Source organism: Chiloscyllium punctatum, chromosome 44 (assembly GCF_047496795.1).
Source record: "Chiloscyllium punctatum isolate Juve2018m chromosome 44, sChiPun1.3, whole genome shotgun sequence".
NCBI lineage: Eukaryota > Metazoa > Chordata > Chondrichthyes > Orectolobiformes > Hemiscylliidae > Chiloscyllium > Chiloscyllium punctatum.
The window spans coordinates 21,118,142-21,132,266 of record NC_092782.1 but is presented as its reverse complement, the minus strand read 5'-3'; the positions used below and the strand labels follow the sequence as shown (position 1 = coordinate 21,132,266).

Here is a 14,125-nt window from a genome sequence, read left to right as displayed (position 1 = left end):
CCCTTGGCACAAAAAGTAAAATCAAACACAGGTTCTTGCAGGATAGAGGACAGAGACAGAGTACCAACCTGGACCTGCTTCTTTGGGTCCAGCAACATCTTTCACACTACTGTTCAAAACCAAACCAAGCCAGAGAAAAGCAGAGCTGGAAGAACTGGCCACTCCCCTTTCATTGTACCAGTTTTTTTTAAGTGAAAGCCTTTTGCCTCAGGCAGTATCTGTTTGCTATAAACAAATTGGCCCTAAACCCCTTCAATCCCAGACTCTTATGTTTATGACGTCTCTGAAAAAGAAAACAGGACAGCATAACCTTGTTAAAGAAGCAGCTTTATCACATCATTTCCTTCAAAATAAAGTGCAATAAGATGCAATGGTCAGTTTGCTCATCTTGCCTGCAATTCCACTGTAGTCCACACAGTTTGCAAGAACCTCCTAATAGTTGGATAATTGTCGGGGCCAAGGCTCCTGTAATGCCACAGCTTGTGTCCTCATACCTGCCTCACCTGCATAAAGCAAATTTGAATTACCTGGACAGAGAAGCATTTCCAGCTCCTGGTGCAAAGTCTCCAGGTCATTTTTCCACTCCCTCATGCGGCACAAGTCTGCAGTTCAGACTTCAGCTCTTCAACTCAGATCTAAAATTCCTTGAGCTATAAATGCTTCTGTCTCTGCAAACCTCTGGTTCCAAACAGTGCCTGTATACAGACTAGCTTCTGTCCTGCCCCTGCAGTGTTGGTATGGCTTCTCTAGTTCAGCATCAGATCAACAGTGACCCTTCAAATATAGTCTTGCTACTGCAGGGCGAGGCGAAGATGGCTAGACAGAAAATAAAGAAGTGCAGCTGATGGAAATGTGAAGCAAAAGCAGACATATCTGGGGAAATGGGTCAGGTCTGGCAATATCTGTGGAGAGAAAACCGAGTTAAATGTTTGGGTCTGATGATCCTTCTTTAGAGCTGATGGCTTGGCTTTGTTTAGTGGAGATGATAGTTTGTGGTTTAAACCATCAGATAATCCAGCAGCAGGTCCTGGGAAGTGAGGCAAAGGCTTGTGCGTGAACTTGTGGGAACTGTCCCTGACTTGATAACAGTGAGGATCTCTACTTAGACAGTTTAAGATGACTTGCAATAGAGTCATGGTGTCTTACAGTATGGAGACGGGCCCTTTAGTCCAAACTGATTCATGCCAATCAACATGTCTGTCCAAGCTATACCCCATTTCCCTGCACTTGGCCCATATTCTTCTAATCCGTTCCTATCCATGTATTTTAATGGCTTTTAAATGTTGTTAATGTACTCACCTCAGCCATTTCTGCTGGTAGGTCATTCCATATGCGTACCACCCTCTGTGTAAAAGAATTGCCTTCAGGTTCCCTTTTATTCTTTCCTCTCTAACCTTAACCTGATGCCATCTAATCCTTCCACTATTATCCACTGCTTCCTACCATCTAGCCAATTGTGTATCCAATTCGCCAGCTCCCATTGGATTCCATGCAATCTACCCTTTCAGAGCAGACTACCATATGGAACCTTATCAAAGGCCTTACAGAAATCCTTATATACTACATCTACTACCCTTCCCTTGTCAACCTTCCTAGTCACTTAGAGTCATAGAGATGTACAGCATGGAAACAGAACCTTCGGTCCAACCCATCCATGTCGACCAGATATCCCAACCCAATCTAGTCCCACCAGCCAGCACCCAGCTCATATCCCTCCAAACCCTTCCTATTTATACACCCATCCAAATGCCTTATAAATGTTGCAATTGTACCAGCCTCCACCACTTCCTCTGGCAGCTCATTCAATACCCGTACCACCCTCTCTGTGAAAACGTTGCCCCGTAGGTCTCTTTTATATCTTTCCCCTCTCACCCTAAACCTATGCCCTCTAGTTCTGGATTCTCCAGCCCCAGGGAAAAGACTTTGTCTATTTTCCCTATTCATGCCCCTCATAATTTTGTAGACTTCTATAAGGTCACCCCTCAGCCTCCGACGCTCCAGGGAAAACAGCCCCTGTCTGTTCAACCTCTCCGTATAACTCAAATCCTCCAACCCTGGCAACATCCTTGTAAATCTTTTTTGAGCCCTTTCAAGTTTCACAACATCTTTACGAGAGGAAGGAGACCAGAATTGCACACAATATTCCAACAGTGGCCTAACCAATGTCCTGTACAGCCGCAACATGACCTCCCAACTCCTGTACTCAATATTCTGACCAATAAAAGAAAGTATACCAAACGCCTTCTTCACTATTCTATCTACCTGCGACTCCACTTTCAAGAAGCTATCAACCCGCACTCCAAGGTCTCTTTGTTCAGCAACACTCCCGAGGACCCTACCATTAAGTGTATAAGTCCTGCTAGGTCCAGCACCTCGCATTTCTCTGAATATTAAACTCAGCCACATCCGGTCAAGATCCTGTTGTAATCTGAGGTAACCCTCTTCGCTGTCCACTACACCTCCAATTTGGGTGTCATCTGCAAACTTACCAACCACACCTCTTTTGCTCGCATCCAAATCATTTATGTAAATGACGAAAAGTAGAGGGCCCAGCACCGATCCTTGTGGCACTCCACTGGTCACCCCAGTCTGAAAAACAACCCTCCACCATCACCCTCTGTCACCACCCTCACCCACCTTAAGCCAGTTCTGTATCCAAATGGCTAGTTCTCCCTGTATTCCATGAGATCTAACCTTGCTAATCAGTCTCCCATGAGGACCCTTGTCTAATGACTTATAGATCACATATAGATCACATCTACCGCTCTGCGCTCATCAATCCTCTTTGTTACTTCCTCAAAAAACTCAGTCAAGTTTGTGAGACATGATTTCCCACGCACAAAGCCATGTTGACTATCCCTAATCAGTCCTTGCCTTTTCAAATACATGTATATCTTATCACTTAGAATCTTCTCAAGTAACTAACCCATCACAGCTTACTGGTCTCTTCATTCCCAGGCTTTTCTTTACAGCCCTTGTTAAATAAGGGCACAGCATTCTGTACCCTCTGGTCTTCTGGGACCTCACTCGTGGTTAACTATGGAGCAAGAATATCAGCCAGGGTCCCTAGAGAAGAATTTAATCTCTAGCCTTTTTCAGTGTTCTTGCATATAGAATCCTGATCAGCATTATGCTTCACTCTGGGTTTTGCTGGAGTCCATGCTCCGGGTTTTGCGGGAGTGTGAACCCCGCCCCGGGTTTTGCGGGAGTGTGAACTCTGCTCCAGGCTTTGTGGGAGGCCCTGCTCCGGGTTTTGAGTGAATGTGAACCACGCTCTGGGTTTTGAGTGAGTCCACTCTCTGGTTTTGTGTGGGTCCACTCTCTGGTTTTGTGTGAGTTCACTCTCCGGGCTTTGTGTGGATCCACTCTCCAGGTTTTGTGTTGATCCACTCTCCGGGTTTTCTGTTGATCCACTCTCCGGGTTTTGTGTTGATCCACTCTCCGGGTTTTCTGTGGGTCCACTCTCCGGGTTTTCTGTGGATCCACTCTCCGGGTTTTGTGTTGATCCACTCTCCGGGTTTTCTGTGGGTCCACTCTCCGGGTTTTGTGTTGATCCACTCTCCGGTTTTTGTGTTGATCCACTCTCCGGGTTTTGTGTTGATCCACTCTCCGGGTTTTGTGTTGATCCACTCTCCGGGTTTTGTGTGGATCCACTCTCCGGGTTTTGTGTTGATCCACTCTCCGGGTTTTGTGTGGATCCACTCTCCGGGTTTTGTGTTGATCCACTCTCCGGGTTTTGTGTGGATCCACTCTCCGGGTTTTGTGTTGATCCACTCTCCGGGTTTTGCGGGAGTTGACGGTTGGGACGTCGCGGTGATGGCGGCGGGAAATGGCCTGTCCCCGAATCGATCCAAAGAGCTTCTGAGGACGGAGAGTGTCCCTGGTGAGAGGGTCAGGGTCAGGGACAGGGACGGGGTGGGGGGGGGGGGGGGGGGGACAGGGACGGGGTGGGGGGTCGGGGGGGGGGTGAGTGGGCTCTGAGAGAATGGCGGTTGATTTTGGTTGTTTATTTTATTTTTGCGGCAGGTTTCAGGCAGAGCCTCGTGGTGGATCCGGCTCGATCGAGGAGATCAACCCGACCCCAGATCGTGAGAGTGGAGAGGAGCAGCGGTGAGTGCAGCCCTGACCCCCGCCCATAACCCCCCTCCCCGCCATAACCCCCCCCCCTCCGCCATAACCCCCCCCCCCCCCCGCATTAACCCCATCCCCCCCCCCGGCCATAAGACCCCCCCCCCGCATTAACCCCATCCCCCCCCCGCCATAACCCCCACCCCCCCCCCCCCCCGCATTAACCCCCTCCCCCCCGCATAACCCCTCCCCCCGCCATAACCCCCCCCCCCCGCATTAACTCCCTCCCCCCCCCCCCCCGGCCATACCCCCCCCCCCGCCATAACCCCCCCCCCCCATAACCCCCCCCCGCATTAACTCCCTCCCCCCCCCCCGCCATAACCCCCCCCCCCCATAACCCCCCCCCGCATTAACTCCCTCCCCCCCCCGCCATAACCCCCCCCCCCCGCATTAACTCCCTCCCCCCCCCGCCATAACCCCCCCCCCCGCATTAACTCCCTCCCCCCCCCCCGCATTAACTCCCTCCCCCCCCCAGCCATAACCCCCCCCCCGCATTAACCCCATCCCCCCCGCATTAAACCCCCCCCCCCCGCATTAACCCCATCCCCCCCCCGCATTAACCCCCCCCCCCCCCCGCATTAACCCCCCCCCCCCCCCCCGCATTAACCCCCTCCCCCCCCCGCCATAACCCCTCCCCCCGCCATAACCCCCCCCCCCGCATTAACTCCCTCCCCCCCCCCCCCGGCCATACCCCCCCCCCCCCCCCCCCCCCCGCATTAACCCCCTCCCCCCCCGCCATAACCCCCCCCCCATAACGAACCCCATATGCCGCCCCCCTCATAACACCCTCATACACCCGCCATAACCACCCCCCACAGTCTCTTCCCCCCGTCTCTTTTCCCCCCCCGTCTCTTCCCCCCCCCCCGTCTCTTCCCCCCCCCCGTCTCTTCCCCCCCCCCGTCTCTTCCCCCCCCCCCGTCTCTTCCCCCCCCCCCCGTCTCTTCCCCCCCGTCTTCTTCCCCCCCCCCCCGTCTCTTCCCCCCCCCCCGTCTCTTCCCCCCCCCCCCCCCGTCTCTTCCCCCCCCCCCCGTCTCTTCCCCCCCCCCCCCGTCTCTTCCTCCCCCCCGTCTCTTCCCCCCCCCCCCCCGTCTCTTCCCCCCCCCCCCCGTCTCTTCCCCCCCCCCCCCCCGTCTCTTCCCCCCCCCCCGTCTCTTCCCCCCCCCCCCGTCTCTTCCCCCCCCCCCCCGTCTCTTCCCCCCCCCCCCGTCTCTTCCCCCCCCCCCGTCTCTTCCCCCCCCCCCCGTCTCTTCCCCCCCCCCGTGTCTCTTCCCCCCCCCCGTGTCTCTTCCCCCCCCCCGTCTCTTCCCCCCCCCCTCGCCTCTTCCCCCCCCTCTTCCCCCCCCCCTCGCCTCTTCCCCCCCCCCCCCTCGCCTCTTTCCCCCCCCACCCCCTCGTCTCTTCCCCCCCCCCCTCGCCTCTTCCCCTTCCTCATTCTCCCTCCCCAGTCTTCCTTTCCCTCCACTCTTCTGTTCGCCCCCCTTCCCTCACATGCACCACCCCGAAGTCCATTTAAAAACAGTGCAGACATTGTCAGTTACGATCCCACTTTGCAATGTTTAGGTTTTATCTCTACCTGTCTTTACCCTCAGTGTTGGACAGAGTTCAGAGCTTTCTGCCAAAGTTGGCCAATGCGAATCAGGAACTCTTAAAACAGATGGAGATATCTAAACCGGAGACAGTTTGACATCGAGAATATAGAGGATTGTTCCGATAATGTTATTGAAATGGTGAGTGAGAACATAGGATGGAAACGGGGCCGGGGAGGTGAGGGGGGAGGGCGCGACAGAGGGGCGCGGGGAATGGGGGAGGGGCGCGACAGAGGGGTGCGGGGAATGGGGGAGGCGCAACAGAGGGGCGCGGGGAATGGGGGAGGCGCGACAGAGGGGCGCAGGGAATGGGGGAGGGCGCGACAGAGGGGCGCAGGGAATGGGGGAGGCGCGACAGAGGGGCGCGGGGAATGGGGGAGGCGCGACAGGGGGGGGGGGGGGGGGGGGGGGGGGGCGAGCGGGGAATGGGGGAGGGTGGAAGGGAATGGGAGATGGGGAAGGGTCAGATGGGAGAGGAAAGATGGGGGAATGGCAAGATGAAGGGAGTTGGTGGGGAGGTGGGAAGGTGTGAGATGACCCGAGTGGGTGGGGCAGTGCGAGCTGAGGGGAGTGGGGAGCAGTTGGGGTAGGGGGTAAATGAGAGTGGAAGATGTGGGAATGTCGAGATGAGCTGAGTGGGGTGGGAGATGGGGAAGGAGTAGGTGTGGGGAATGGGGGGTGGCAGGGCAGCTAGAGGAAGAAGGTGGAGATGGGAGTGCAGAGGTGAGATGAGGGAGTAGGTGGGCAGATGGGGAGGGGCTGGATGAGGGGAGTGGGGGACAGATGGAAGAGGAGCGTGATGTGAGGACTAGGGTGGCAGATGGGAGCTGTAGATGACGGGAGTGGCAGATGGAATGGTGAGATGGCAGTGGGGGGGGTGGCAGATGGGCAAGGGGTGAGATGAATGGTGAGCGGAGAGGAACGACGAGGGAATGGGGAGGGTAACAAGGGGGTATTGGGGAGGGACGAGGGGGGAGCGAAGGGGAGTGTGGTGTGGGCGAGTTGGTTTACGATGGGGAATGTGGAAGGGGAGTGAGGGATACAGGGAACATAGAAGATGGGGGAAGAGTGTGGGGCATGTGAGATAGTGGAGGAGGATGGAGCAGAAGGACAAGGAGGAGAGGGGGCACGAGGGAGGATGTGGAGAGGGCAGATGGGCACAAACTGGTCAGGTAGGCAGAGCAGTAGCAAATGGAATTCAATCCAAAAAAGTATGAGGTGATGTACTTGGGAGGGGTAACAAGACAATGGGTTATGCTGAGTGACAGAGCACTGTAAAGTATTAAACATCACAGACACCTTTTGGTTTGTGTATCCACAAACACCCTGCAGGGCAAATAGATTAAGAATGCAAATGGGATTCTTACCTTTTTGCACCTGAGGCATAGCACACAAGAACAGGGAGATTTTGCTGAAACTTTATAAAACACTGTTTAGGCCACAATTGCATCAAATTTTGGGTCACCACATTATAGGAAGAATTTGATTGCAATAGTGAGGGTGATTTGACAGGATGTTACCTGGGCTAGACAATCTGTGCTATGAGGAAGGATTGGATAGGCTGGTGGGTTGTCCTTGGAGCAGTAAAGGTTAAAAAGGGACTTGATAGAGATGTATAATCCAGAATTACACGCATTGGCCTAACCAATGTCCTGTACAGCTGCAACAAGACCTCCCAACTCCTGTACTCAATACTCTGACCAATATAGGAAAGCATACCAAACGCCTCCTTCACTATCCTATCTATCTGAAACTCCACTTTCAAGGAGCAATGAACCTGCACTCCAAGGTCTCTTTGTTCAGCAACACTCCCCAGGACCTTACCATTGTGTATACGTCCTGCTAAAATTTGCTTTCCCAAAATGCAGCACCTCGCATTAATCTGAATTAAACTCCATCTGCCACTTCTCAGCCCATCTGGTCCAGATCCTGTTGTAATCTGAGGTAACCCTCTTCGCTGTCCACTACACCTCCAATTTTGGTGTCATCTGCAAACTTACTAACTGTACCTCTTATGCTCGCATCCAAAGCATTTATGTAAATGACAAAAAGTAGAGGGCCCAGCACCGATCCTTGTGTCACTCCACTGGTCATAGGCCTCCAGTCTGAAAAACAACCTCCACCACCACCCTCTGTCTTCTAAGAAGTTTACAAAATTATGAGGGGCATGGATAGGATGAATAGACAAAGTCTTTTCCCTGGGGTCGGGGAGTCCAGAACTAGAGGGCATAGGTTTAGGGTGAGAGGGGAAAGATATAAAAGAGACCTAAGGGGCAACTTTTTCACACAGAGGGTGGTACATGTATGAAATGAGCTGCCAGAGGATGTGGTAGAGGCTGGTACAATTACAACATTTAAGAGGTATTTGGATGGGTTTATGAATAGGAAGGGTTTGGAGGGATATGGGCCGCGTGCTGGCAGGTGGGACTAGATTGGGTTGGGATATCTGGTCAGCATGGACGGGTTGGACCGAAGGGTCTGTTTCCATGCTGTACATCTCTATGACTCTGTAAGATTGAGGTGCATTAAAGGGGTGGATAGGATGGCACTGTTTTCATCCATAGAGGAGTTATTAACCAGGAGGCATAAAATTAAGAGATCGAAGGCTGACACGTGAGTTGAGGATAATTTTTTTTTGTCTCGGCTTAAGCCAGATATTTAAGTTCAACATTTAAGCAGTATTTAGATATTGCCATAGCCTCCAGGGGTCTAGGTAAAAAGCTGAAAAATGAGTTAAGTATAGTCAAGTCTTCACTGATTGTCACAGACTTCTGTATCATGTTTCCTACTCTGCTTTTCCAGTTCCCAATCTCTTCCCATCATCCCATCCCTGACCTCTCTGCGACCTTTGTCTTTGTGCACCTGTTTCATTACCCCTCAGTTGCCCTCTCTTCTTTCCCTCTCAATTACTCTCTCTGAAATACGTTCCCACCTCACTCCCCATGATCCAAAACCTCTGCAACATCTTTCTGTTTACCCTATCCTCACCGATTCCCCTCCAGTCTCTGGAACCCTCCCTCACCCCACCCTTCCTCACCCCACCACCCCACCCTCCCACTCAAACCAATCTCCACAGACTTAACAAACTGCCAATTGTTACTGTCCAGTTTCTCCCTGCTGCTTCATTTGCCTATTGTACTGTTTCAGAATGTGTCTCTGTTTGAGATGAATGGCTGTGACAAAAGTGGAGAGGAAGCGTTAACTTCTGAGGATGAGGATTCTCAGTGTGAAAATGATTCTCAGTGTGGGGAAGTTACAGAAGCAAATCTCAAACTACACAGATCCCAGAAGCAAAAGAAGTGTAGAATAGAAGTTCTGTCAAGTGATGGCACCCACTAACTGTCCAAAGGAGCCTGGAATAGGGGCATTAATTTCTTCATATTTAAGAGGGATGCAAGTGATGCAATGTCCTGCATGATTTCAGAAGATAATTGAATTGTTTAGTCCTCAGTCTCACTGTTAACAGTCACACTGACCTCAGTAACATCTGAGTGGATTAATAGAGCATCCATCTAAGCTGAGGAACTGAAGGTACCTCATGAATTATCTTGCAAAGGAATCAGCCAGATGTGTGACTTTCCAGCAAAGCAGCATGCTGCACTTGTAGCACATTATTTGTATACTTCATGTCAGTTGGTTACTTTCAACAGCCATTCAAAACAGGCTGCCTCTGGAAACAGCAGTGCCTGATGTTCCTGAACATTATGGGTCTGCTGTTCTGATGAACTTCCCCTAATGGAAATAATTTCACCAAATGTCCTGGTACTGGAGAAACTGAAAGAAATCTCTTTAACAGAATGAAGCTCTGGTTGAGTGTTAAGCTCCACAACAACCAGCAAATAGATGGACTTAGTTTAGCCATTGCTGCCCGTTTGAGAGTTTATGGTGTTAAGAGTGTTGTAAAGAGAATGACAAGTGATGTAGTTTTTGAAAAGTGAATCAGTAAAATGAGCAGAATTTTGTAAAAGTGACATTTGAAGTGATAACCATAGGAATCTGTGTAATGCGAGTATTTAACAAATCAACCCATTTCCCTGCAGAGCTAATGAAATTTGATCGTTCACTTTACTGAGAAATCTGGGCATCTCTTTGTAATTAGGAGCTGGTGGATAATTTTGTTCAATTCTACAGCACCTTGCTGTAACTCATTTTTAGAAAATACCAGTTATATTTTGATATCATGAAAAATGATTTAACAGTGACAGTACTATATCCTGTAATTACTATAAACAATCTTGTGCATTATAATCCTTGTGAACAGACATTGGCCAGGTCTGTGCTGCAAATTCAATGGTGTAGGAATGTGCTTTAGCTGCAATCACTTCTCAATTTGAAAGCAGATCTACTTGAAATCCATCACAGCAGATTTCAGCTGTAGGTGCTGCATTCAATTGCTTGATAGCATTCAAACATTTATCATTTTTGTCTGTCTTGCAACACCAGTTCTGACAAGTCATCACATCTCCTGATCCTGACCCAGCTTAATGATGCTTTTTTTTTCTCTGCCTTTGTGTTTGAATATTCTTTTTTGTACTCTATAAGCTGATGCATTTTTCCATCAAATCTAACTACACCTGGTAGAAAGTTGGGTCATCTGTTATTTTCAATCTTTAATCTCATCACTTGTGTTTGGCCAATTGAATTTTTTTCTTTACTCATCCTCCTCCAAAGCCCAACCCTCTGAGTCACCTCCTTAGGATTCAATAAGCTACTGAGCATCTCTGGTTTCTTATGGTTTAGTAAGACCAATCTTCTGATTCTGCATGTCTTAGGGTTATCTATCTAGTTATTGTTGCAGTTTCTGCAGATGCTTCAAATGCTGGAATTTTTTTATTGTCATGAACCTGTGTCCAGCAGAGGGAACAAAACTCTGCCTCTGATAAGTCTGAATGTTCCGTTGAAGGAAGTGCTGTTGCTCACTGGTGCCTGATCTTTTCTGAAGATCAGCGAGTGTGGTCTCCACCTCGTGTGCGTGGAGCTTTCGTTTACATTCAAAAGTTCGTATTAATCAAGAAAGACTCCCTTGAGAAGGATACATGAGTAAGGATAGTGTCAAATTGATAAACTAGGATTGAGAAAAGAGAATGATTTTAATTACAGACACGTTCTTTTTGTAAAACAGTGGTTTCTTTGTATAGATAAACATTTTGGTGTAACTAATTCTGTATTCAATAGTTTCCATATTATTGCTGAATGTCTCTTTCAGGAACACTGATTCTGTATGGTAACCTTGTAATAATTCATATTTCGTTTTAAATAAAAACCTATTTGAATTTACCAGCTGAAGAGTCTTGTTTTTACTGTGTGTCTAAGTCTCATCTGAACCATAAAAATCTGAAGATTAAGTTGGTAAAGTTAACTTTTATGGTAGTATATTTGAATTCTGCTGTTGACTGAAAATCTGTTTGAAGAAGTCAGAGTAAGTTGTAGTGGGACAAACAGAATACAAAAGCTATAGGAACAAACGTTCCTGCAATGAGATGCTCATGACTCAACAAATGTAAGCAAACCCTAAAAGAGAGGTGTACCTCTGATTTGAGTACCAATTTACTGGGGGAGATTTATCTTTGGGAGGATTTTGTGATTTTGTCCTTCCACTCAATGCCCAGAATGTGCTGCAAACACTTTGAGATTGGATAAGCTGGATTTCTTCGGGAGAGGCCAAGTGAAGATTTAATTCAGGCATTTAAAATTATTAGGGACCTCAGTGAGTGGATAGGACATACGTTGTTAGCTAATGCTAGGTCAGTGGTTTTCAAGTATCTGGCAGAAAAATTAATGAGGCACAGAGGGCAATTCTTTTCACCAAAGTCGTCTGGAAGGGTAATGGGGGTCTGGTCTGATTGCTTGAATAGGTAATACAGCCAGATTCTTCAATGCACTTTAAATGCTGTAACTTAGAGCTTTATACCAAAAGTTGAAAAGCAAGATTAAACTTTTTTAGAGCTGGTCATTTTGCAACTTTAATTTTTAAACATTATTATGTTACGTGATCAGGAAACAGTCATTGATGATTGATCATTGAACATAGAACATTACAGCACAGTCCAGGCCCTGCGGCCCTCAATATTGAAATCAATTTGAAGGCCATCTATCCTACACTATTCCATTTTCATCCATATGTTTATCCAGTGACCATTTAAATGCCCTTAAAAGTTGGTGAGTTGCAGGCAGGGCTTTCCATGTCCTTACTACTCTCTGTGTGAAGAAACTACCTCTGACATCTGTCCCCTCATGTTAGCCATCACTATTCAAGTAAAAAGGCTCTCACTGTCCACCCTATCCAACCCTCTGATCATGTTTATGACTCTATTAAGTTCTCAACTACCTTATTTCTAATTAAATCAGACTCCAGACCAGACTTTACTAACATCCATATACACCACATCAACTGCTTTACCCTTATCCCAGTTTGGTCACCTTTTCAAAGAACTCAAGAAAGTTTGTGTGGCATGACCTACCCTTCACAAAATCGTGTTGACTATCCCTAATCAAATTATTACTTTCTAGATGATTATAAATCCGATCATAACCCTTTCCAACACTTTATCCACAACCAAGTAAGGCTCACTGGTCTATATGACCAGGGTTGTCTCTACTCACGTTCTTGAACAAGCAGACATTTGCTGTTCTCCAGTCTACTGGCACTATTCCTGTCGACAATGATGACATAAGGATCAAAGCCAAAGGGTCGGCAATCTACCCTCTAGCTTCTCAGAGAAGCCTAGGATAAATCCCATCTGGCCCAGAGGACACATCTATTTTCACACTTTCCAGAATTGCTAACACCACCTCCTTCTGAACCTCAATCCCATAGTCTAATAGCCTGTATCTCAATATTCTTCTCAACCACATTGTCTTTTTCTGTGCAAAAATTGACAAAAAAAATTCATTTAGTGCCTTTCCTATCTCCTCGGACTCCATGCACAACTTCCGAGCTAACTTGTAACTCCCTAGCACCTTAACTGAACCTTAACATCTCATCTTTACATAGTTAAAAATCACACAACACCAGGTTATAGTCCAACAGGTTTAATTGGAAGCACACTAGCTTTCAGAGCGATGCTCCTTCATCGGGTGATAGTGGAGGGCTCGATCGTAACACAGAATTTATACATAGAAAAATTGATTGTCCGTTAAGCCTTTCATCTGTTAGAATACAGTGATAGTTTCACTTCTTTCATGTGTAAATCACAAAACCTTTTTTTAAAAGTTGCATTCTCAGGTTAGCTGTTAACAATGGTGATAGCTAGACAATATTTTGAAGGTGTTAGCCCCCTGTGTTCTCTGTCTATGACCTGATGTTTAGGTTGATTCTAATCTAAAAAGTGAGATAACAGAGTTTTACATAAATTCATGTAGTTTTTGAGCTCAGAGTTCGACATGAATGTATGCAGTTTTTGAGCAAAGTGCAATATAACTCTGCAAGTACAAATTCACCCCACAAAATATATGTGTGCATGTGGGTCTTTGTCTGTCTGTGTGTGTCTGTCTGTCTGGGGGGGGGTGTGTGGTGTTGTGAGTGTGAGAAAGTGTGTGTGTGTGTGTGTGTGTAGTGAGTGCAGAGTGTCTTAAGTCTGTGAGGGGGTGCATGTGCACTTTGCACAGGGGGCTAACACCTTCAAAAATATTGTCTAGCTATCACCATTGTTAACAGCTAACCCGAGAATGCAACTTTAAAAAAAAAGGTTTTGTGATTTACACATGAAAGAAGTGAAACTCTCACTGTATTCTAACAGATGAAAGGCTTAACGGACAATCAATTTTTCAATGTATAATTTCAGTTACATCACACTGCAAATTTTTGCTATAAATTCTGTGTTACGATCGAGCCCTCCACAATCACCTGATGAAGGAGCATCGCTCTGAAAGCTAGTGTGCTTCCAATTAAACCTGTTGGACTATTGTGTGATTTTTAACTTTGTACACCCCAATCCAACACCAGCATCTCCAAATCATCTTTACATAAGTCTCCTTCTTCCTCTTCACTTCCTCTCATACGTGTCAAGGACAAACAGTTAGCTGTTCCTTGAACAAGCTCCACATTGCAATTCTGCCCATCCCCTGCAGTTTCCTTCCCCATCCTAAATCTTGCCTCATTGCATCATAATTGCCTTTCCCCCAGCTATAACTCTTGCCCTGTGGTATATACCTATCCCTTTCCATCGCTAAAGTAAACATAACTGAATTGTCACTATCACTAAAGTGCTCACCTACCTCGAAATCTAACACCTGGCCTGGTTTATTAACCAGTACCAAATCCAATGTAGCCTTGCCTTTTGTTGGCCTATCTACATACTGTGTCAGAAACCCTCCTGACAAAACTTAGCCATCTAACATACTCAAACTATAGTGTTTCCAGTCAATATTTGAAAAGTTAAAGTCTTACAAGTTAATATTTAAAAGTTAAA

At 47.7% G+C, this 14,125-nt stretch overlaps 1 protein-coding gene across 1 annotated transcript; it reads left to right on the top strand.

Annotated features, from left to right (window-relative positions):
- Positions 1 to 3,719: 3,719 nt before the first annotated feature.
- Positions 3,720 to 10,991, top strand: nopchap1 (NOP protein chaperone 1). Its single transcript, XM_072562433.1, is given in 5 exon segments — positions 3,720 to 3,883; positions 4,027 to 4,110; positions 5,718 to 5,800; positions 5,802 to 5,855; positions 8,862 to 10,991. Coding segments are annotated over 5 exon segments (480 nt in total). The 5' UTR covers positions 3,720 to 3,816; the 3' UTR covers positions 9,054 to 10,991.
- The last annotated feature ends 3,134 nt before the right edge of the window (positions 10,992 to 14,125 follow it).